At 37.2% G+C, this 23980-nt stretch overlaps 1 protein-coding gene across 3 annotated transcripts in view; it reads right to left on the minus strand.

The window, feature by feature from the left end:
• TRIQK (triple QxxK/R motif containing) overlaps positions 1 to 23980 on the minus strand; it is a 291278-nt gene that overhangs the window by 184589 nt on the left and 82709 nt on the right. The window contains exons 6-7 of one of the 3 annotated variants that reach the window (XM_040493967.1): positions 22929 to 23149; positions 5446 to 5586 (exon numbers count right to left, since the gene is read on the minus strand). In XM_040493967.1, coding sequence (XP_040349901.1) covers positions 23036 to 23149 — 114 coding nt within the window. In that variant the 3' untranslated portion in view covers positions 5446 to 5586; positions 22929 to 23035. Of the gene's footprint in view, positions 1 to 5445; positions 5587 to 14182; positions 23150 to 23980 lie in introns of all 3 variants that reach the window. The other 2 variants (XM_040493966.1, XM_040493968.1) reach the window with 2 other exon arrangements.

Here is a 23980-nt window from a genome sequence, read left to right on the forward strand (position 1 = left end):
AGTGGCTTACTCAGTTAACTGTCTGGCTTCGACTTAAGCCATGATCTCACGGTTCTTGGGTTCGAGCCCCGCGTTGGGCTTTGTGCTGACAGCTCGAAGCCTGTCAGCTTCAGATTCTGTGTCTCCCTCTCTCTCTGCCCCTCCCCTATTCGTGCTCTGTCTCTGTCTCTCTCCCTCAAAAATAAATAAACATTAAAAAATTTAAAAAAAGAAACAGAAGATCTACCCATGCCTCGTGCAGCCTACTTGGTAATTTTACTCAGACCCATATTTTCTAATACTTAGAAATATAGAGATCATTGTTTTTCTAAGTGCAGTTGAGAAACCACGAATACCAGAATCACCTAGGGAGCTTATTAAAAAGGGAACTTCCTACACCCTACTAAATCAGTCTTTGAGATAGGGCCTGAGAATATGCATTTCAATAAAGCATCTCCCGTGACTCTTGTTTCTGCTAAAGCAGGAGAAGCAATCATTTAGGTGAAGCTAGTAAATGCAGCCTCGGAGGGCTGACACCAGGCCAGTTTCCTGCATCTGCGGGAGTCAAGCCCCCTGGTGAACAGACGCGCACTGAGACTTTGCCTACTCTGAAACTTCACAGCTGTGAATAGTCCGAGCTTTGAAGCCAGGGAGACTTGAACTCAAACCCCAGCTTCGCCATATACTTGCTGTCAGATCTTAAGCAGGGTAACTCAATCACCACGAGCCTCAGTTTCCTCCCACGTGAAATATGGGTGATAGCAATAAACGCCTCCAAGGGTTTGGGACGATTAAAGAGGATAATAATTCAGGCAGAGTACAATGCGCGTCACCTGCACTGGAGCAAGTGCCCAGTAAATGGTCGGCATCTTCATTACCACCGTCGTCTGCTCTCGGGGAGCACCGGAAGTATACGACCAAGAAAGCATCTCTTGAAAACATCCAACTGTTTAGCTGTGGTAGGGTTGGTTGCTCAGTGAGACAATGCACTAAAAGATAAAGCTTTGACTTAAAATTCGGATGTCAGAAAACTTACTATCTAACTGAGCCATCTTTGTGCGGGACAAATTCTAGAACCAACGGACTGCCTAGACAACACCTGAAGAGCGGTATCTGCCCAGGTGCATCAGGAGACTGCGTGGTCACCGTGCTATTGATCCAGCCTCCACCCTGCAAAGAGCCTGGGATATGGAAAATCCCAGTGTTGCACAGGCTGTCATTTTCTGTTGGTATCTAAAAACTGTGATCCCTCTCTTGCCCAAATCGTCGGCTCAGGGCTAACACTACGCTTTCCAATTTTGCATCAAATAAACGATTTCGTCGTTGAGCAGATTGTATTTACCAGAAGGAGTTACTTTTTAGGTTTGTCTCCTCTGTGTAACAAATAATGTTAACAGATAAAATTACAATATAGTTTGTAGTAGGTCATAATTTAATTTCTGTGGCTGGGGGTGAGGGATGATGCAGTGGAGAACTGGAAGTACGGATTTAGGATCGTCAGATTATTTGGGCGCTCATTCCGGTGCCATCATGAGCTGGCTGTGTGACCACAGGGAAATTACTCAACTCTGCTGTTTCTCAGTTCCATCAGCTGCAAAATGAGAAAAATGCCACCTGCCTTAAGTCCCTCAGAGACTGGTAATGAGATCAAATGAGACGCCGTGTAAGTGCTTTGAAAAAGTATGACAAAAGAACACTTACTTTTCATAAAGGATGGAGCCTCACTTCTTAAACAGAAAGCACCCATGTCTCCTTTTAAGCCACCAAATAGAATTGAAAGAGGCAATGTATAATTATAATAAAGCTCAAAAGATCTGGTCTCCTGGGCCTCATCTTCCTTGCCCTCCCATTGTTGTGGCAGATGATTAATCATCAGGTTCTTGACTTCCCTCTTTGCTGATTGGCCACCCTAGGGTCGTAGCCACTTTTCAAATCCATCTTTGGGCTTTGCAGCTATGCAGGGCAAAAAGCCTTCCCTAGCGTTAGGGCCTGCCAAAGCTGAACCCGGAACCCCCATTAGCCTAATTGACAGCATGACTTTCCCCTGGAGAGAAGAGTGATAATCTAGCTATTTATCTTGTCTGCAGGTTTATCACCACTGTGCTCAGGCAGAGATGTTTAAATATAAAAATGAGGTAAGGCACATTCTTGCCAGACTACGTGCCATTAAAGCCAGGTTGGGGGTCAGAAGCATGAAAGGGGAGCATCTGGGATTGTGGTCTTCTCGGCTGCCGCTTAATGTCTCAAGTGGCCTTGGAGTAAGGGGCTGCCCACGAGGGCACTAAAGGACACCTCTTGGTAATTGGGAGCAGGCTGGAGCCGTGTGGCCACCGCTACCCACGGAGCCGCTGCCTGCAAGCCGCTAGACTGCCGCTTTTCCGCAAGGCAGGAGAGGCCCATTAGAAACACGGAGGGGCGGTTTAATTCTGCAACAAGATGTGTACAAATGGATGCCTCCTATCGAAACCCATGCAACAGCTTCCAAAGTTAATTAAAAGCTAATTTTCTAATGAGGTGGCAACACTGGCAACAACACGCTAGCAGTATGAGAGCTGCAGCCAGCAGCCGGTGAGGGAACAGGCAACCTCCTTCTTACAGGATGGAACATCCTACCTGCATCCATTCATTAGCCTCCAGCTGTATTGCTTTCATACCAGACACCAGCATACGCTGTCATAAAACTCAGAAACTGTTTTGGCATTGTCAAGATATCGTGGATACTTATTTTACAGCAGGACCCTCTCCGGGCATAACACCATAGGCAATGAGATCCGTTCCTGGAAATATTAAATCCAGGGGGCAGTGCCGTGGACGTTCTGTTATGTCAAGTGACATGGCATTTTAATCCTTTGGGCAATTGTTAATTGTAAGCCAGACTTGCAATTAGCCTTAATAAATAGACAGAAAGTGCCTTAAATTAACTGCACTTATGTTGGTTTTGCCTCTTGTTTTGATTTCAAACACATAGCCAAGCAGGATGACTCACGGCCATTATCCTAATGATATGGGTCTCCTGGCCATAGGCAGAGTGTGCCAGGCACCTGTGGCTGTTCCTTGGCATTCTTCGCAGGAAGTGGATAATGATGTCATGCAAATGATGCTGAGAATCGTGAAAAAAAAAATATTTCTACAGAAACTCCAGGATTCTGGATACTTAAGATGTAACCTGTTTGTTCAATTCTATCCATAAATAATTAGAAGACATATTTAGGCTCTCCAACATAGTCTAGGAAATAGAATAAAAAATTATTACATAGTCATCTAACGGTAAGCAGCAGATAGAAAAATCCACTTTGAATTTTCCGCTTCTATGGGAAGCTTCTGGCCGCCAGGTCAATAGAAGAGTCATTTTTTTTATTTGCTCATCCTTTTAGAAAACAGTATAGAGTTAAGGCTTTCAGTTAACTGGTCTTTAGGTACACCCTTTCTCTCTTATTCTTGGGCGCATTTTCTCTCCCTCACGATCTCACTTGTAGCTTCTGTCTCTCATTCTTGTATTCATTTCTTATTCTCTCAGCCTCTTGTCTCTGCTCCTTGTGTCTCTTTCTCTCACTCTTGCTCTCTTATAGTCTTATATCCTAGCACTCTCTAGAGTGCTCTAAAGCATATAATATGGAGGTTATGTCTGTGTTGTTACCAGTTGAGGGAAACTTTAAGAAATGCCCCTCACATCTCACTGGCCACACCGAGTCACATGTCCATACTTAAATCGATCACCGGAAAAGGGAACAAGACCATATGATTGGATTAGATTAACCCGGACTTATTCCCTGGGGTTGGGGCTGGCCTGACCTCCCCAGAAGCAATGGTTGTGCAAGTAAGTGTGGCTACCTCAACAGAACGTGGGTTCTGAAGGAAGGGTAAAGGGAAAATAGCTGCTAGACCAGCAACCACTAGGGTCTGCTAGGAGGATCACAAGAAATATATAAAGCATCCCAAACAGAGAGAGAAGAATGGGATCTGAATAACAGCTCTGAGGACTGTTCCCAGAAGAGTCAGATGACCGAAGCCGCGCCCTCTGGAGAGGAAGTAGAGTTCCATGTTCTGCGAGACTAGAACCTACACATGCTGGCCACTGTAGGAAAACCTTAACCAGTCCTAGGACAAATAGGAGTTAGGTATCACTCTCGTGTTCTTTTAACAAATGTTGGTTGAGTGCTAACGATGTGGCCGGCACCTCAGAGGACCTATGGTCATGACAAGTGAACAAGATGAAGTTCTGATTCTCATAAAATGGACTTGCTAGCAAGAGAAAGAGATGATGAGTGGGTTAAATACGTAAATAAGTAATAGACTGTGAAGAACCTGAGACTGAAATATAGTAGACGGTTCCTGGTTTAGGACAGGAGCAGGGAATCTTAACCAGGCTCGCTAGGAGGGCATCTCTGAGGAAGCAAGGACAAACATAAAATAGGAATGGGAACTTACAAAGAGCTGAGCACCTGCTACAAGCAACTTTAGCATACAAGCTAAAAGGAATGTTCCAACGACTTCTTGACTTGTCTGATGATTATTTCATTTCTGAAACATTATCGTAATCATTGTGGTTAAAAAGTCATTACTAAGGACATACCACCTGCTAAGAATTTTGTGTGCCTTATTGATTCATTTAATAAATATTCATGACTCACCTACTATGTGCCAGGCACAGTTCGGGACAAGTGCTAAGGAACAGCAATTAACGAAACCAATGACATTTCTTGGGTTGGGGAGCTGACATTCCCATTTAATTCTCACCCGTTAAAAAACAAACACACAAACAAGCCATGAAGTAGATCCTAATCACACTTAGCAGATGGGAGTACTGTTGCTTAGAGATATTAAATACCTTGATTAACATTATTTTTCAAAGCCTTGACTTTTGCTATTATACACTGCCTTAAAGGAACCAGTGATACAAAACAGCTGTGGTAGAAAATGCAGGTGGTAATCAAATCTTATGAAGGCAGTCTTCAAAATATCTCGAGTAAAGGTAGGGATAAATCTGTGATGTGAGACCCTACTATAAATATTATTAAAATTCAATTATTTATGTTAAAATTTTAATTGCCTTGATACAATTGTGATAATCCTAATGAAAATGAAAATGAGAAAGTCAATAATGGTGGCTTCAATCAGGATTTTGTCCACAAGTGTCCATGGATGAAAGTCATTGGTTTATCAGTTCCGTGAAATTATATGCTATTTGAATGTCTAGGGGCCTTATTTGGGGAAGGGATGTCCAGGGCTTTAGATTCCTAAAAGTTTGATCCTTCAAAATGGTCTAGAACCATCACTTCAGAAGTTACATATATCCCCAAAGGGAGCTTTCCAATGGATTTCACTGTAAAAGGGTATATTAAAGAAGAACACATAACCAAAAGTACCAGACACTTCTAGAGGATACCATCAGGAAATCTTAGGCCCTAAATGAGCTAAAGTGACTGGAAATTGTTAAGGAAAAATATATAAAAAATTTTCACTTACTTATATCCCACATTAAGAGCAGGGAAGGTCCAGGTTTGCCTGTGGCTCAGGTCCGACTGTACAATGCTGACAGATGACAAGCAGAGAACAGATCTGATAAGGTCTGATGATTTTTCTACCTTGGTTGTCAAGGACAGTGATCTACAGATAGGAAAAGTAGGACGAAGGCTGGTAAGAGGAAATCGAAGCCTGAAATCCATAAGAAGACTGTAAGAATTTCTATGTCTCAATTGCTCCGGTCTCTTAGCTTTCAAATATTCCTTATTTAGAACTTCAAGAAAACTTAGTGTCAGCTCATCAATCTAACTTCAATGTCCTTATGGAATCATTAAAATTTGAAATTTTGGAAGGCTGGAGGTGGGCAAACTTCACTCTGATGATCCAAAACAGGCCAGACAACTTGACTGCAGTCAAGAGTAGAGAAGGGATTGTTTAAAATGTATTTTGTGGGCACTTAAAATGAACCCAGGCTCATTTTCAGGCTTATTTCCTTTTAAGCTAGTGCTTCTCAAATAAAAGCTTATGGAAACACAAATGCAGTAAAATATTGCTTTCTATAGAATGTTTAATAAACTCCCTATTTGGGAACATTTTTTTTCTAGAGCAAAGTATAACATGATCCTACCAATGTTAACTATGAACATGGGCAAACCAAACAGAAGTGGTATCACCCACTCAAATACCAGTCTTACTGAAAGCAAAGAGATTTGGAAGCTAAACAGACATGGTTAAAAGACTGTCTCTGGAATCGGACATTTTTATTTTGGAAACCTAGAACCATTATTTCTAAATTATGACCTTGAAAAGGTCACTTCACTTTTTGAAGCTTCAGTTTCAGTGTAAAATAGGGAAAACAATGTTATCTATCTCCCAGGGTTCTGTGAGGATCAAAGAAGATGATCACATGGGCTTACCAGCGCACCTAGACTGGCACAAGGCTCAATAAATGATACCTTCTGTTGCGATTTTTATTCCTAGGTAATTAAATGTAGTGGTTTTGGTAGTTGTAAGCGCACGCAATGCTCAAGGAAAGGGGTTAATATAATAGCATAATAAATTTTAGAACTGTTAAAGAAATTATCATATGAAGAATATTAGTAACAAGCGTAATAAGCCCTAATCTCCTCACATGTTAATATAATGCTCCATTAAAACGTTATTAATAATCATTAATGCTAATTGTATTTCAGAGTGAACTCTGCCAAGGTACCCAAAGAACTGTGAAGTCATACATAATAAATGTCTAAAACATTATAAAAACTTGTGAAATAACAGTATTGAAGTACATATAAGTGGTTCATTGAAAGTAACTGAAGAAAAGATAACCACTCTAATTTGCATATTTGTAAATGTGTTTCTGTATTTTAGTGTCCATTTATTCAGGACTGTAAAAAAAAGATATCTACTTCTCAGTGAATCATTACCATAGCCATCACTCACTGAGATGCTCCTGCAACCACAGTATTTTCAACAAGACAGGAATCCAACAGGACTGAGTCTGTTCAGTCCTTAATTTGGAGTGTGGTAGGCAATTCTGGAAGTTGCTAACCAAATGACCTTTTTCTATGACTCTACTGTGTCATTCTAACATTTGGACATTCCTATTTATTTATTCTGTATTCAGTCCATTTATTGAGTTTCAGCAATCCAAGGCCAATGTAGGAAAGGATGTATTCGACACGGGGCCAGCCTGCAGGGGGATAAAAGGTTACATAAATAATTTGAATCCTTGATGAGCTGTGGTAAGTGCCTTATGAAAAGTACAGTTGTGCTCTGGGGAGGAAGAGAAAGTGCCATTTCAGTTGAGTCCTGAGGCACCAGTCCTATAGATTTGTGAGTGAGCAGGCGGCAGTGACAGTGGAAAAAGAACCTGGACAGGTGACAAAGCACCATCAAAAAGCAGGGAGGGGAAACAGGTGAGCACTGGGGAACAAATGGTTCTTTTTAGATTTAATTAGACTGGAACAAGGGGTTCATGTGGATTAAGGACTGAGGAATGCTAAGGACCATAGATCAAACCCCAAGGGATACTGAAATTTAAGGCCCAAGAGAGAAAAGGGAAGCCACACAGGGAGCTACACGGAATGTGGTGAAAAAGTGGAAAATAAAAATAATGTGGAGTCAGGAGAAGAAAGTATGTCAAGTAGAAGATAGTTTCCAACAGTGTCAAATCCCCAGGCAGGCAAAGTGAGAGCTGAAAAGTGTCCACTGCTTTGGATAGTTAGGCCATTATCAGTAATCTCAGCTAGAACAGATGTAGAGATAAGAGGAGAAGAATGTAAGTCAAAGTGCAATAGGTAGGGAAGGAAGGGGGGAGTTAGTGAACGTAGGTGGGCCTTGAAAGATTGCTTTTCCAACAGTTGGTTATGAAGAGAAAACTGAAAGCACAGTATTAAGGGCCTGGAAGAAGATGCTCACAGTAGGGAAAGAGGGGGCACGAGGCAGAAATGAGCACAGGGGTGAAGGTGGCAGGATGTGAAGCAAACACAGCTAGGCCCTTGGCTGGAGAAGGGAAGAAGAATCGGGTGGGCCAGCCAGGCTTCTACAGTAGGATGTGCCAATGTAGAAAATAGATGAGGAAGAGAATGCAGAAAGCAGATAATGAATTCTTCTTGGGATGATCTCAATCTGAGGTCCCTTTGAATCTTATTTTGTAGATCAACGATCTCGAACGTAGAATCGGTGCATCTTAAGACACTAAAGATGTTTGCTATTCATTTCCTGGGCCACACTGCAGTTTACACATGTGTATTACATGTGGTTAATTTTATAAAAATTAGAATCTCTGTAACACTTTCTGATGAGATTGGAGTGGCAATAAAAATTTGTTTTTACTACTCAGAAATATGGAGCTTATCTTGTAGTATAGTACTTGTAAGAGCAGTAACACTGAAGAGATGTTGCATTTTCTTTTGCAAAAATACAGATACTGCAGATTTGCTGGTCTTTTCCTTAATGAAACATGTTGTCTGCTTAGATCATAGGAGACCATGCTCAACTAGTGTTCCTACTTCAGTACCCACTTTTCTCAACCTTTCTCCCTGGATCTTCCTCATCTTGCTGATTTCTTGATATTGACATGCCTAACGATTTTTCCAAAAACCTCTCTTCTTCTCCACTTTAACTCATTCCCTAGGAGATCTCTTCCAACTTCATGACTTAAAATGTCAGCCTATATGACTTCCAAGTTTGTATTTTTGGCCTGGACCTCTCCTTCAAAACTTGAGTCTTGTGATATTCAACTGCCTATTCAACATCTCCGCTTTAACTATCTCACATATATTTTTTTGAACACCTACGTGGGCCAGGCACTAGTTTCAGCACTTGGAATACACGATTGACTAGGAAAAAAACCTCTGCCTTTATAGACCTTACATGCCAGTGGATGAAGACTGAAAGACAGACAATATCCAGAACAGCCAAAAATATGCAGAATGTTCAAAAGGGAGTGTTCAATATGAAGGAAAAGGACTATGCTAAATGGCTGGGGGATACTGGAGGCAGGAGAGGTGGCATCAGATTGCAATTTTAAATAGGGTAGTTAGGTCTCAAGGAGAAGGTGACATTTGAACAAAGATGAGAAAGAGGGGAAAGAATGAGTCATAAAGATAGAACAGTGAGTGCAAAGGCCCTCAGGTCGAAGCATGTCTGGTGCAATCAAACCTAGTGTGAATTGTGGCCGTGCCAGAGCAAGTAGGAGAATGGGGACACTCATCCCACCCCCTCTAACTTCTGTTTCACCCAAGCACTTCTCATCTCCTGGCATACTGTGTTTATGTATTTTTATATATTTTTTCATTTGTCTATTTCATAACTCTGCTTACCTACTCTTCCAGAATGTGAGCTCTGTGTGGACAGGGATTTTATTCATTTTAGTTCACTACTACATTTCCAGTTCCTAAAAAGTGCCTTACATGTCGTGGACATGCAGTAAACATTTACAGAGTGAATGAATAAATTAGAAAGAATATGGCAGTATGGTAGACCTGTATCTGCTCACATTTATGCATCTTTTGATTAAAGACAGAAAAAATTGGGGTCTTTTGATTAAAGACAAAAAAAATTTGCTGTAGCCACAGGCTACTGAAGTCTGGGAAAAAATACATTACATATTTTTTTAAGAATATGTATCATAAGCTCTATAAGGCTAAAAGGAAAATAACAAAAATATAAATATTACTAGGGAATATTTCTGGATACTATGATTTGGGTTGAGTTTTTTTTTTATTAGTTTTGTATTTTTTTTCTTTAATGAACATATATATTAAAGAATGATAAAACATAAATACACATCCATCTCCTAAGCCTGTGATATTTGGTATATTGATTTGAACTTGTGAAATAGAGAGAGGAGGTTAGTGTAAATTAAAGCCTTGCTTTGGGATCTTATTATAATTTTTGGTTCAGTAGACTATAATTGTGGTATCCCTCCACAAGCCACAATTTAATGAACCTGACGCCTCATTTCTAGGACCAAAGAGGATTGGGAAACCTGGAGCTCAATAATGCTGTTTTGTTTCATTAAATGTTCTCACTGTCTGTGTGGAAATAAATGTGACTTGTCCCTGACAGATGATAAAAGGCAGCAGACATCATTAGTGTCCATCACATGACTCCTGACACCTACTGGAGAGAGGGCCTCTGTTTGCTCATGATCAGAGGTAAAACCTTTCTACAGATTGATTTGAAATTGCTTCTTAACTTCAATGTTCAGATCTAGCCATGAAACCAGGAGTGCCTTCCTATTCCAACCTTAAAAACCTTCTGAGGTTTTAAATCATTTCAGCTCTGTATTTCAGTATGTTTCAAGGGGCAGCAATGTTCACAAAGAAAGAGGGCTCCATGGAATGCTTTATTAGAATTTCAAAAAAGTGCCATCTCTCGAACTGCTCATTACTAGGAACAACCTGATGCCAAGCAATTTATGATTATTAAAACATATAATTTGCATATAAATTAAATGAATTAATAAATAGCAGAGATTACAGTAATGTGTTATATTTCCTTATTGTTTGCTATTTTAATTTTTACACATGCTAAAATAAAGAACAAAATGTATAAGTTTTCTTTTGTGTTTTTATAGAGAAAGAATTGAGAAAAATATGAATTGGAGAAATTAGTCTCTATTATTTCATGAGAATGTGTTCTCAGATGGGTGTTTCCCTTGAAACATGGCTTCCTTTTAGAAAATTGAACTATATTTTAATTGTTTTAGCAGATATTTAACAACATTTGTTCATGTAAGAAAAATTTTAAAGATCTATAAATAACCCAAATGTTTGCTTTAAATATCACATATAAAAACATTTTCTTATATCAGTAAATGATAGCTTTAATAACCAAATAACAAATATTTATTGAGAAACTATTATGTGTAAGTTAATGTACCAGATACTATGGTAAAAATCAAAACTACTAGACCCCTCCCCTCAAATTATGGAGTCCAAATAGGGATATGCAACTTATAGACACACAAAAAATTTACAATCAAAAGATAATAAAACCTGTAGAAAACAAATTCAAGGTGATCTTACACATTTAACCTAGAAAAGACTCAATCTCAAACTATTTCCAAAGAAATTCTGGGACTAGAAATAATAGTGTCCTCCTGAAACTGAATCTCTCCTCAAGTCTTCCCCCCAAAATGATAATATCAAAAAGAGTACAAATAAAATCCCAAATGAATCAAGCCTTTATAGCTTTATTTACGGAAAGTATCATGATCAAATTACCCATAAACAGAGATATAAACACCACATTCCAAAAGATCTCCTGAGCCTGTAGATGCCAAACAAAGGAAAAAGGAAGCTTAAGAGATACCATTAGAAAGTGGAACACTTTTTATAAAAAGAAAGTACAATGCAAAGTGTCAGAATTTGGGGTCTAGTATTTGGTGGTTCACACTATCAGCTACAGGAAAGAGGTTTGAGAAAAAGTGGTCCTGAAGAAGTCAGAAGTTTCAAAAAGCATTACTTCCTGGAGACAATCCTAAAAGTAGAGAAAATATTATCCCCATGAGGATGTAGTAGAAGTGAGAAAGAAGAAAGAAGTAAGAGGGGGAAACTGAGGATCTTTCAGAAATAAAAGACACAGGCATACGAATTCTGTCTCTCCTACCACCAAGACTATTCATATAAGAAACCAGCCTTACCATGCTGACAGAAGGGGGCACTCCTGGATTACAGACTCTACCCCCAAAATAAGTAGGAATAGGAAAAAAATATCAAGCCAACTCCATACAAAGCTAATGGAAGAAGAAAACAGAAAATTCAAATAAAAATACTTCAGCTGATGAAATGCTCCCTACCAAAGAAGAGAAAACAAAAACAAAAACAAAAACAAAAACAAAAGGAAAAAGAAAAATCCGCAAAACAGAAGGACACTCTAACATAATTTTTAACTTAATTGAAAATCATCAAATAAGCAGCTGTAGATTGGATATAGATACGCAGATATACATATGGATGTATTATTGATATACATAAGAACCAAAAATTTATAAATGAATCCCATTACTTGAAAAAAAAGAAAGTAAATCATCAAGAGTTAATTAATCTCAGTGAACAACCAAAGAAAAATAAACAAGTCCATCTCAGAAATAAATAAATTAAAATGTATCCAAGGTATCATAGGTTCTAGTGAAACTGAGTAAGAGACTTTGAAGAAAAGCAAGAAAACAATCAAGAGGATAAAAATGAGATAAGGTAAAATGGTCAAAGAGAAAATGGTTGAAATGGAAGATATGCAAAGAAAGTTCAACATACATATAATTGAAGTCTTTGAAGAAGGAAAACAAAATGTGCTATAACTGATATGTAAAACTATAATCAAAAGAAATTTTTCAGGACTAAGATAATAATTGTTTTTACATATTCAAAAGGCCCACTGTGTGTCTTTGAAAACTCAGAAACAAACTCTGAGACATGCCCTAGAGAAACAATTAAGAATTTAAAGGCCAAGAAAAACATTCAGCTTATAAGACAGTAAGATCAAATTACTTCCAATTGCTATTTAAAAAAAAATAGGCTGGCATCAAACTTCTCAAGGGCAACATACAAAATAAAGCATCAGTGGAAAACGTGTTTTTAAAAATTTTATTGAAATCTAAGTTAGTTAACATATAGTGTAATAATGATTTCAGGAGTAGAATTTAGTGATTCATCACTTACATACAACACCCAGTGCTCATCCCAACAAGTGCCCTTCTCAATGCCCATCGCCTTTAGCCCATCTCTCCACCCACCTCCCCTCCAGCAACCCTCAGTTTGTTCTCTGTATTTAAGAGTCTCTTATGGTTTGCCTCCCTCTGTTTTTATCTTATTTTTCCTTTCCTTCCCTATGTTTGTCTGTTTTGTTTCTTAAATTAGTGGAAAACATTTTAAAGAAATTCAAGGAAAGAACTTGCAAGCCAAGTATTTTAGAAACAGCCAACTGCCCCTCAAGTGTAAAGGCAAAAGAAAAACACTTTTTTTTTTTTTTTAGGCTATTTTGAGAAAGAAAGAAAGCACAAGTGGGGGAGGGGCAGACAGAGAATCCCAAGCAGGCTCTGCGCTGTCAGAGCAGAACCCTATGTGGGGCTCAAACTCACAGACCTTGAGATCATGACCTGAGCCAAGGTTGGGTCCTCAACCCCACTGAGCCACCCAGATGCCCCCAACAGAAAACCACTTTTAAACGTTCATGAATTCACAGAATACTTTACATATGGGTCCTTGCTTGTGTGGATGGGCTTCATTCAACACGCACATAACCTGAAGATCTATGGCGAAAGAATTGATGAGAATTTCATATATTTAATTTTAGAGTTAAATTTAAGAATTAAATACCTAAAAGGAGGGGAGGGGCAGGGGTGAAAGGAAGAGAAGTGTGTATGCACTATGTGTTCCGTAGGATATGCTCTGGCAAATTAGAAAGAAAACCTTTTGAAACAGAAGGAAAAGACAAAAGAGAAAGTAAAACAAGATTATTGACTGTTTTATAGGCAATGGATGAGAATTAAGGACATTATGTAAGACTGACAGTCCCCAGAGTAAAAGGTATTTATGAAAAAGCTTAAGAGCAAAAAAAAAAAAAAAAAAAAAAAAAAGGTATAAGGGAAACCTCTAAATAAAAATACTAATGTTAAAAAATACCAAAATAATCTTTCTTTAAAAAATTTTTTTAATGTTTACTCATTTTTGAGCGACAGAGACAGGGCATGAGTGGGGGAGGGGCAGAGAGAGCGAGAGGGAGGCAGAACCTGAAGCAGGCTCCAGGTTCTGAGCTGTTAGCACAGAGCCTGACCTGCGGCCTGAACTCACGAACTTCGAGATCATGACCTAAGGTGAAGTCAGATGCGCAAGCAACTGAGCCACCCAGGCGCCCTCCAAAATAATTTTTCTGAACAGCAGACACCTTTCAGATAAACACAGTATAATACCAAAATGCATGTGGTAACTGTAACATAAAATTATACACAGAATTGATACCAAGAGTGGTTCTCAGTGGTACAGATGGCAGTCATTCTGACTTCAGGGGCCATGTAGCGATGTCTGGAGACATTTTGGGGTTTAACTTTCGGTTCGAAATCTCGGGAGCTTCCCAGGTGAAATCTCTAACAGGCCCCCAGACGCAGCCGGCAAGGAGAGACCCAAGAAAGAGGCAGAGCACGCCAGGCTGGGGGGTGGCAGGTTTAACAAGCAAGGCTTGTTTGGACGGAGGCACTACCCAATCTTAAAAGTTAACACAGAGGGCTTACCCAGGTTCAGACAGTATGAAGGCCACTGTGCTCCGTCGAGGTTGCCAGCAGCCTTGACAATCGACGTTTCGTTTTCGGCTGTGAAGATCGCCTGGGAGCGGAAGTGCACTCCCAAAACAGGGGCGGGCCGAGGGACCTCCATCCCCATTGGTCAACCTCTGGATGACCTCCTCCCACAATAACTGGGGCCGGGAAGGTGCTGCTGGCATCTAGTTGCATACTAGCATCCAAGTATGCTGCTGAGCACCCTGCAATGCACAGGACACATCTCCACAGCGAAGGATTATCTGGCTCATAATGTCAGTAAATGTGAACGTGGGGAAATCCTGTTCTAGGGAATGAGGTGTAGTACTTATTCATTCAGAAGTATTTACTGTGGTATAAACCATGGGTCTAGGGCAGCACTTGGCTTTTGAGATTCAGGATGAATCCCACAGTTCCTTCCTTAAAGACCTAGAGTCCAGTTGAAGAATCAGACACATAAATGGATAATCGTGTAATAAATTCTATGTAAGAGAAGAATCGCCTTGGGTGGATGGGGGATGGGAGCGGGGGGGCTTATGAGGATAAAGTCCAGGGATTTATCTGGCAACAGATAAATCTTGGAAGGATAGATATGTAGGCGCTTTACGGATTAAATAAGAGAAAATGGTTTTAGGCAGAGAAAGGAAAGAAGGTTAACGATGAGCATAAGAGGACATTTATAACCAACTTCCTGCCCCACTATACCACATACGTTCTGTATTCTAGACGCCAGCTGGAACTGGCCAAGCACTAATACTGGTTTTTCTCTTACTCGGAATACCTTTTTCACCCTCTTTTTCTGTTTGATGAAACCATTACCATCTCTCAAGATCATATGTCATGACAGCAAGAATATTGTTTTTGCTTTCTAGTTCTTAATAGTCACAGATTTATTGCAAGCACAAAGCAAGTTCTGCCATGTGGCAAGTGCTCAATAAATATTTTTTTGAATGAAAATGAATAAACTTAAATATCAGATCCTTTCTGAAGCATTCTTAAATTTCTCACTAAAAAATAAAAATAAAAATAAGAAAAGCAGAACTGTCTTTTTCCATACTAACAGTGGATAGATAGGGAACTGTGAAAGATGACTTATTGGTACCTGATACATGCTTTATGGTTATTAAATGAAGGAAAAATAGAAGAACATAACGGGAAGAGAAGTGGACAGACTTAGCAAGTGTCTGGATTCATGATACAGCTCAGTTAAACACTGCCTTTCTAGTCCTCCCTGTAGAGTGGAGGATTGGATTATAATCCAATATCCAAAAATACCCTTTACCTTCTTGCTAAATAGTCTTCAAACATACTCATACATACACACATGTATACAGACACACAGACATGTATATTCAAGCAAAATAGAATCATATCACATGTATCCTATTTTTAAGTGCTTCACCTCTCTCTCCGTATCTCTCAGTAGGTATAAATATATATTATTTAATGAATCCATCACACTTTATTTAATAGATGTAACACAATGCATTTAAAAAGACTCTTATGCTGGACATTTACATTGCTTTCAGTTTTTTTGAGGTTACGAACAGTGCTGTGGTTAATATACTTTGTGCATTTTTGCACACTACAGGCATTATTATCTTGAAACAAATTTCTAGAGATATGAAGGCAACTAAAATATATATGAAATTTTAGATTTTTAAAGTACACTGCAAAAGTGTCTTCCAGAAAGTGTGTTCTCGAGATTACCATTCCCCCAAGCAGTATATGAAAGAAACTGTTTCTTCACATCTTTAATTAACACTGAGTGCTGGGCTGTGTGTTAGATTTTAATTTAATGTGTTGTAATCCATGAGTACTTCCTTTATGATTTCTGACTCATGAATCAATGCCTAGAAATAATTTCTCTACTAAAAGATTCTAAAAATGCTACAATTTCTTCTAATACTTTTTTCCCCATTTAGAAATCATAAATTTCATCAGAAATTAATCTTGTTTTAAGTCATGGTATAGGCATCTTTTAATTTTCCAATGGGTACTCAATTGTTTTAATATATTTAATAAATAATCTATCTTTCCATCTTCATGACTTACATAACACATTAAATATTTATATTTAGATCTATTTCCCGACTGCACATTTTATTGCTTGTCTACTTTCCTTGACTATGAGATTATTTTAATTATTACAACTTTATAATACACTTTAATATCTGGTGGATTAAGGGTCTCTTTTCTGTTTCCAATTTAGAAGAAAGTTTATATTTGTACGATATTGAATCATCTCATCCAGGGAGACAGTTGGTCTCGTTTTTATTAAAATTTGATTATGTTACCCTGTGAGGTCTTTTTTCCGATGAAGACTCTTCATATTTCTTGCTGATTTTTTTCAGGACAATTCATAATTTTGATTGTGATTGTAAAATATATTTTATATTATGATATTTAGCTATTATAATTATTAGAGCAATTGGTTTTCACATCAATTTTGTGATTTTCTAAAGGACCATGTTACATAAATCTTACTCAATATTTTAGTAGTTTTCCAGTTAATCATATAACCTGTAAATGTTAGGTTTTTTCCCCACATTTACCACTTATTCCTATCATTTTAAGAATCTGCCCTGGCTATCACTTTTGGAAAAATGTAAAATCATATAAAAGCACAAAACTTTCATGAGTTTAATGATAATACCTCTAACATAAAGCATGATAATGGAATTTGTATTTCACTGCTGAAAGGAATGATGATTCCAATGGGTTGAAACACATTTCCCCTATGTAAAAATCTATGCCTTGACAAGGACAATAAAAGCAACAACAGGAACAGGAAAGTCAAATCTCCATTGGTCACTAATAGAGAGTGCTAACCTACTGACATTTGATAAAGGCAAAGGTTCAAGTATTTATCCTTCCTTTCTTGTTATGAACCATAACTTAAGGTAAACAAATAGTTTAGTGTTTTTTTTTAAATAATTTCCCTTAAATACTGAAGGAAAGACAGAAAAATGTCATTTTGTAATACCTAATGAGATAACAGACCTAGGAAGTAAATAAAATAAATAAAAACAAAAAAAAAATAAAATAAATAAAACAACCAGAGATTATATGTCTCATTAAATAAGATGACATACCCTTGCCTTAAAAACAAATAACAGTAATAAAACTATCTGGATCTAATTCAGCCTACGATTTAACTCCTAGTTACAGAAAATATAAAAAAATAGAAGGCTAAAATAAATAACAAAATGAAAAAGACAAAATCTAGACTATTGGATATTCAAGAGGACAAATAACTTGGTTTCTTCAACAAATCAATGGCATCAAAGAAACAGAGGTTTGCTATAGAATAAAAGAAATTTAAGAGGCATACTATCAAATACAGTAGGATCTTGAATCAAAACCTATTATTAATAGATATCATGAAGACAATTAGGGACATTTTAATATGGACTTGGTAATAAATGATAAGAAGAAATAACTATTTAATCCTATTAGCTGTGATAATAGCTTCTTAGTAATGCAAGAAAAAAAAAACCCAAACAAATAACAAACAAACAAACAAATGCAAGTTCTTGTGAAAGATCTATACTGAGATATTTATAGGTAAAATGTCCTCTTATTTAGGATTTGCTTTAAAATACCTCAGGTTACAAAAAAAAAAAAATGGGGGAAACACAAACGAATGGCAAAATATTGATAATTGTTCAGTTTAGGTGATGGGTACACTGGGGTTCATTATCCTCTTCTCTCTAGTTTTGTGTAATGCGTGTGGTTAGTGATAAAAAAGAAGCCAGTAGTAAGAAGTGAGAGATAGTGGGAAAAGCAGATGAGGATCAATCTTCATTTTAAGCAACAGAGTAGAGGCAGTTAACATAGTAAGTACATACTTAAGTATGACCTAACGTACATGTGAGGTTCATACAAACTGAGAAAGGGAATGTTGTTAAAGACTGCCTAGAGTTTAGAACTGGAACAGACAGAGGAGAAGGCGAAGGGTCGGAGTAGGTGACGACGGGTAGGTAAAGGGAGCGATGGCACTCCAAATGCCCATAAGCGCACTCGCTACCTGGACTATTGTTTGGGAACTAGCGTACTAAAGAACTGTTTCTGTCTGAATGATTTCTCTTTGATCTTCCAACCGGTATGTGAGCATACCAGCGTTCCACGCAAAGCATCCCATTGCGGCTAACACTGTGACCTCCTTCTCATGGACATTACACCCAAAGTTATATCTGGACATGGTTTATTTATAAAACCTTCTCTTAAAAAAGACTAATTGCTGCAATTTAAGAGACCTAAAATGTCTTTAACCCCACTTTGTAAATATGAAAACAGAAAAAAAAAATCTCTGGTTTCTTTGTGTTATCCCTAGGAAGTACAGAGAAGGCAATCCGATGAAGACCTGCCTTGTCACATTCAATAGAGCAACTGCAGAAGCAATTTGTTACAAGCAGATGGATAGCTGAACACTAAAAAGGATAATAAACTAGAACGAAATTAGATATTGAAATCAATTTCTTTTAGGCTTACCATGAAACTTCAGATTTACACAATTGTATTTGAAGAAGTCAGAAAAAAAAAAAAATGCCATACTAAGATGGGTGCCCGTGAAAACAGAACTTTACACATGCTATAGCCTTTATAGTCACCATTTACTTGGTTGGTTCAAATATTTATAGTTCATTGTTATGACTGCCAAAACTGGCAACCACAAGGATTGTTGTCTCAATTAGGACAGTAAACAGATTGTCTCTTTTTTTAATGAAAAAATCTAAAATGTAATACTTCACAGTTTAACATGTTTATTCATCTAAACGAGCTAAAAAATAATGGTGCGACATCTGTTCGAGAGGCACTGGTACCTCAAATTTTGGCTGCCTCCCCACCAATTTGGTTGTTGTTTTAAAAAATGAAGAATAGGAGGGGGTACTGTCATCAAAAAATCTTCTGGCATGTAAAGTATCTTATTTTTCTTGAAATAAGGATCTCATGTCTGTTGCTAGGGATAAAAAAAAAATTATTTAAGAATGAGGCACTATGTTGAATAGGGCAGCAGTTCAATTGTTTTAGATGAATTTACTGGCCCGCTATGGATATTTCCACACTGGTATAGTTCTTTGAGTGACTCTCCCAGCTCCCTCCATACTCACCTGCATACCTAAAATACAAAATAAAATAGTAAAATGTTTCTGTTGGCACTGAATTCATCTGCTAGGCTTTTTTTTTTTTTTTTTTTTTTTTTTTTTTTTTACTGTGGGTTTTACTGATTGTAGGTCTGATGTCAGTGGAACAAAATCTAGCAAACATCATTCTATCTAGGCTGCGTTGGAGCAGTTCTAATAAAAGAAGGCAGTGCTGCTAAGGGAGAAGTGGTAGGAACCTCCCCAGAGAAGTCCAAGGTAAGTGTGCTTATCTCTGGCTCAACAACCTTACATTATGGATGAAATACGTGAAAAGGCTGGAAGTTTAATTTCTAGAAGTTTTATTTCTGAAGCCCGCCTAAATAAAGCATAATTTACTCTACTGAATTATCACTGACTGTATCATTCTAGAATCTGGAAAATCTAGTGCTTTAGTGTTCACATAAATTTAAGCATTATAATGAAAATTTAGTTTTATTTTTGTTGGGAGTGAGGATGTATACTAAGTTAAATTAAAAACACTGCGTGTGTTTCTCAACAATAGTGATAAAAATAACATATTCGGTTTCCTAGAAAAGAGCAATGTTTCCGTTCTAGAGCAAATTTAACGCTAGTTGTCTTGATCTTAAAATGAACAGGTTGAAACATGTACTTGTCCTAGTACATCCAATGACCATAAATGCTAAATGAGGAGTTAACCAATATAGTGATTTCTAAGTTTTATTTATTGTGCAAATAATTTTTGATCATCTATTACATGCAGCACTGTACCAGACCCTGAGAGGACTAAAAGAAATTAGCTTAAATTTTAACATGCATTTATTAAATATGTGCAGATCACTATGCTACTGGAGTTACAGAAATGGAAAAGAACATATTTTCAGGATCTTGCAATCACTAGTTGGGGTGGAAGTATTCCTGAAAAATTAAAAAGACTGAAAATCTTCAAGTATTTGCCAACTTAAAACAAACTCCGTATCGGTCCTATGATATGCTTTTTGTTCATTTGTTTTAAAAGAAATCCTAGATGAGGTTATCTTTTCACAGTATCTCCTCTCAGGTGAATTTATATGTGCTTTATTTTGCAAAATAAGAACCAGCACCTCTTTGAACTTCATTCACAGTATCCCTGAGGCTGGATGTGAAGTCTACGGCATTAGCTGAAATTTATCCTGCAGACCCTGTTAACAAATAGATTCTAACTTCAATTTTTCTGTTCTTGTCTTTTGAATTCCTCTGAGCAGCGCATTACTGGAAGAGAAAAACCCATGCCTGAAATTTGTGTCTGGTGCCAGTCTCAGATTTATGCCAAACACCGCTCACTGTTCAGAAGTGTGGTCCCCTGAAAATGCAGGCCGAATATCACCTCCCTGTCTTCAGAGATTCAAACCAGATTTCAACCTGGGATTTCTCTGCAGGCTGCTTCCCAGACAATACAAATATGAAAAACGTGCATTTCATGAAAACAGTGTTGTATTGTTGTCTCTGTTTACCTGCTATTTATTAAAGTCAGTGTTGCGCCTTTGGGACTTGTGGTTCTCTGGAGCCGTCGTAAGGTCAGTTATACAAATGGACTAGCCAGAGACTCAGGGTATCGATGAAACGAGGTAATGAAACCTGCCTGTAATTATACTATGTATAAACTAATATTTATTACTATCAGAAACAACTTTTTCCCCTCAAAAGAACACCTCAAGAACAGAAGGGGACAGTAACATTTTTTTTTCCACAGTAGTGAATTTTCAGACATTTCCAAGAGTATATTCACCTGTTTTAAATACTGTGAATTCTGTTATATCTCACTTGGATACGTATCTAATAAACAAATTATTATATATCTTCTCATTTAAACTACTACTGAAATTAGAAATAATCTTTATTTGATATGACTGTTTTTAACACCATATGGGAGGTAAAAGAACTAAGTGAAAATTGTTCACGTAAATGTGATAGGAGCGAGGGAAAAGCAGTATTTCTTGACATGTGGCGTGTCACTCAGGAAAGGAAAAGGCCCATCATATCCAAAATGCCAGCTTGGATATTCCCTTGCCACCCACTTCACGAACAGACATACCACATGGCATTAAATGCTGCAACCTTTCCTAAAAATGCCACTTGGATTGGTCTGCTGTGGTGAGTGTATAAGAACTCTTGGTCTGTCTCATGAGTTTGTGATTTCAAGGAGAAGAATCCAGTAAATAACACTGGCTAAATTTTGCCCTCAGATGTTTGGCATAAATGATCTGTGAGGATCCTGGAACTTTTGGCTGTTTTCACGTTGATGAAATAAATTATGCTACTTGAAAAAATTCTACAGAACATAATGCTATACAGTCATCGTCAACTATCTGCAAAAGTCTCAAAGAAGATCTAGGGAATTTATCAACGGCTTTCTTCTCTTGGCAAATATGAAAACAACCTTAACATTTTATTTGCTCTTCATAAATACAATGGATATGATATAAAACCCTTTGTGCACATGTTTCAAACTATTAATTTTCTATGCTTCTTTCTGTAAGGTAGTAGTAGCTAACAAATGTGCTGTGGACACATATTTTCCCATTTTCAAAGCTTTATGTATTCGTGTGTTCTAAAGTTATTTTAAAAACTCCATTACCAGTAAAAATATTGAATACATTGATTATTATACTCCAACAAATGCAAAATATCTTGAAAATTTATATAAACAAAAAATTACCTATGTGAGTAGTGAGGCATACATTTTCTTTCATTATTTATTTTTCACAAAACAGTTGTGATTGACTAACTCTCAAGAGACAAAATGTAATTTTGTAAACCCACTTCGTATAGTTCAGATTGAAGAGGCAACCCAACAAGATTATTCTGAGTAGGTAGGACTTCGTTACTGTTATGTGGAAAAAAAAAAAAAAAAAAAACAACTGCACAATTAAATGACAGATTGTTACATATCTCCCTAACAAGAGGGGCAAACTGATACTGCAAGCAGTCAGAACAACATAATTAAAATAGAATTCCAAGTTTATATTAATAGAATAATAAGTTAATTAAAATCAAGATCAACTGAACTTTGTATTTACACCAGTTCAGACAGCCCAGGAGGAAAGGAACTCTATTTTAGAGACATATGTGACTCTTTGAGCTTCTGTCATCCAGGTGCCATTTCTGATGGAGCACATGTGCACTGAACAGTTGGCAAAGAAGGAAAAAGATTACTGTAGATGTATGTGCAGATAGTTCCTCTAATGATATAAAATATGTCTGGAAAGAAAGCAGGGCTTCTTTGTAAAATGAAAAATTCCCCATGACTTTTTATTCCTTCTTAGGCTCTGAATCTGATTTGAGAATGTTTCTGTAAATGAGGATATATACTTTTACTTATGATGTATATGGAACAAAAATAGATTTAGTAATCTGTAAGCGATGAAGTTATACACATAAATTGGCTAAGACATCCGAAGAATTTGGGATCTGTTTTCCATTTTATCTAAACGCACCATGAATAGGTTGCCTGTCAAAGTACAAAGATTTTTATAAAAGTACCCGGGAGCATACATTATACTACATTGCTAGGTAAGGTTCTTTTCTTGATATCCTATGCAACTATTTAAAAAGATATTTCTGAAAACTAAAAATACCAGCAGAAAGAATCCAAGATGTTCCAGTTTCAGTACTTTAGAAAGTATTGGTCCCAAGGGGTGCTTTTATGAAATTATTTCCCTTTAATGCATTGATTGCTGTTCAGCTAATCTTCATCTGGTTTCAGATCAGGGTCAACATCTGTGGACAGTCTGAGATAAAAGAAAGCATAGAAAGCCAGTAGGAGGGCCAATATAGCTGCAAGTACGAGGCCAACTTCCTGAGGAGGAAAAAAGAAAAAAAAAAAAAGTAGGGTTGAAATTGATGAAGAGATTGGTTAATGTTATGAGTTTCATCAGATAAAATCACCATATAATTCCATCATCTAGAATAATAGTTTGAAACTAATAATCACATTCTTTGTGATTATCACTTCTTGTCATGAAGTAAAGTAACTTATTTTGTACCTGACAACACGCACTGCACTGACAAGTACATCAGTGGGTGACTCATTCCTACTATTATTTCCATTTAATTTGTTTGTGCTTTTCTCATAGCAAAATTAAAATTTGTAATTTTAATATTTGCATAGTTTGGATATGAAGACGCCAGTGCAAGCAGTGTGGTTCATGCTCACAGTTTGCCTGTTCTCTAGTGGAGTAGGCCTAATTTTATTTATTGCTTCAATACATTTGTTATTAGTTATAGCTTTTGGACACAGATTTTTAAAACATCTATCTTTCTTTTTCTAATGGGAAGAAACTCCTATTACAACCAGTTTCTAACTAATGTCTCTGCAAAACTTTATTAAATATTATTTTGTTGAAACTCTAATTTTTAAACTCTAAATCCTATAGTTTATAATGTGGGGAAACAAAACAGTACTTTTAGCTCATGGAGGATGACATGGGGTAATTTATCGGAACTGTGAAGGGTGATTCTGAATATTTCATCTGGTGATTTGGTGTGGGTCATATTAGTTAATTAAAATGGAGGTCGAAAATTTACTGTATGTATTATGGCAAAAATCCCATTATCTCTTAAAAAGTCTATAAACTTCATGTATAATGAAATATATGGTATGTACTATGTTGTATACACACACACACAC

The sequence above is a fragment of the Herpailurus yagouaroundi genome, unplaced genomic scaffold, assembly GCF_014898765.1.
Source record: "Herpailurus yagouaroundi ecotype Mexico unplaced genomic scaffold, PumYag 186, whole genome shotgun sequence".
NCBI lineage: Eukaryota > Metazoa > Chordata > Mammalia > Carnivora > Felidae > Herpailurus > Herpailurus yagouaroundi.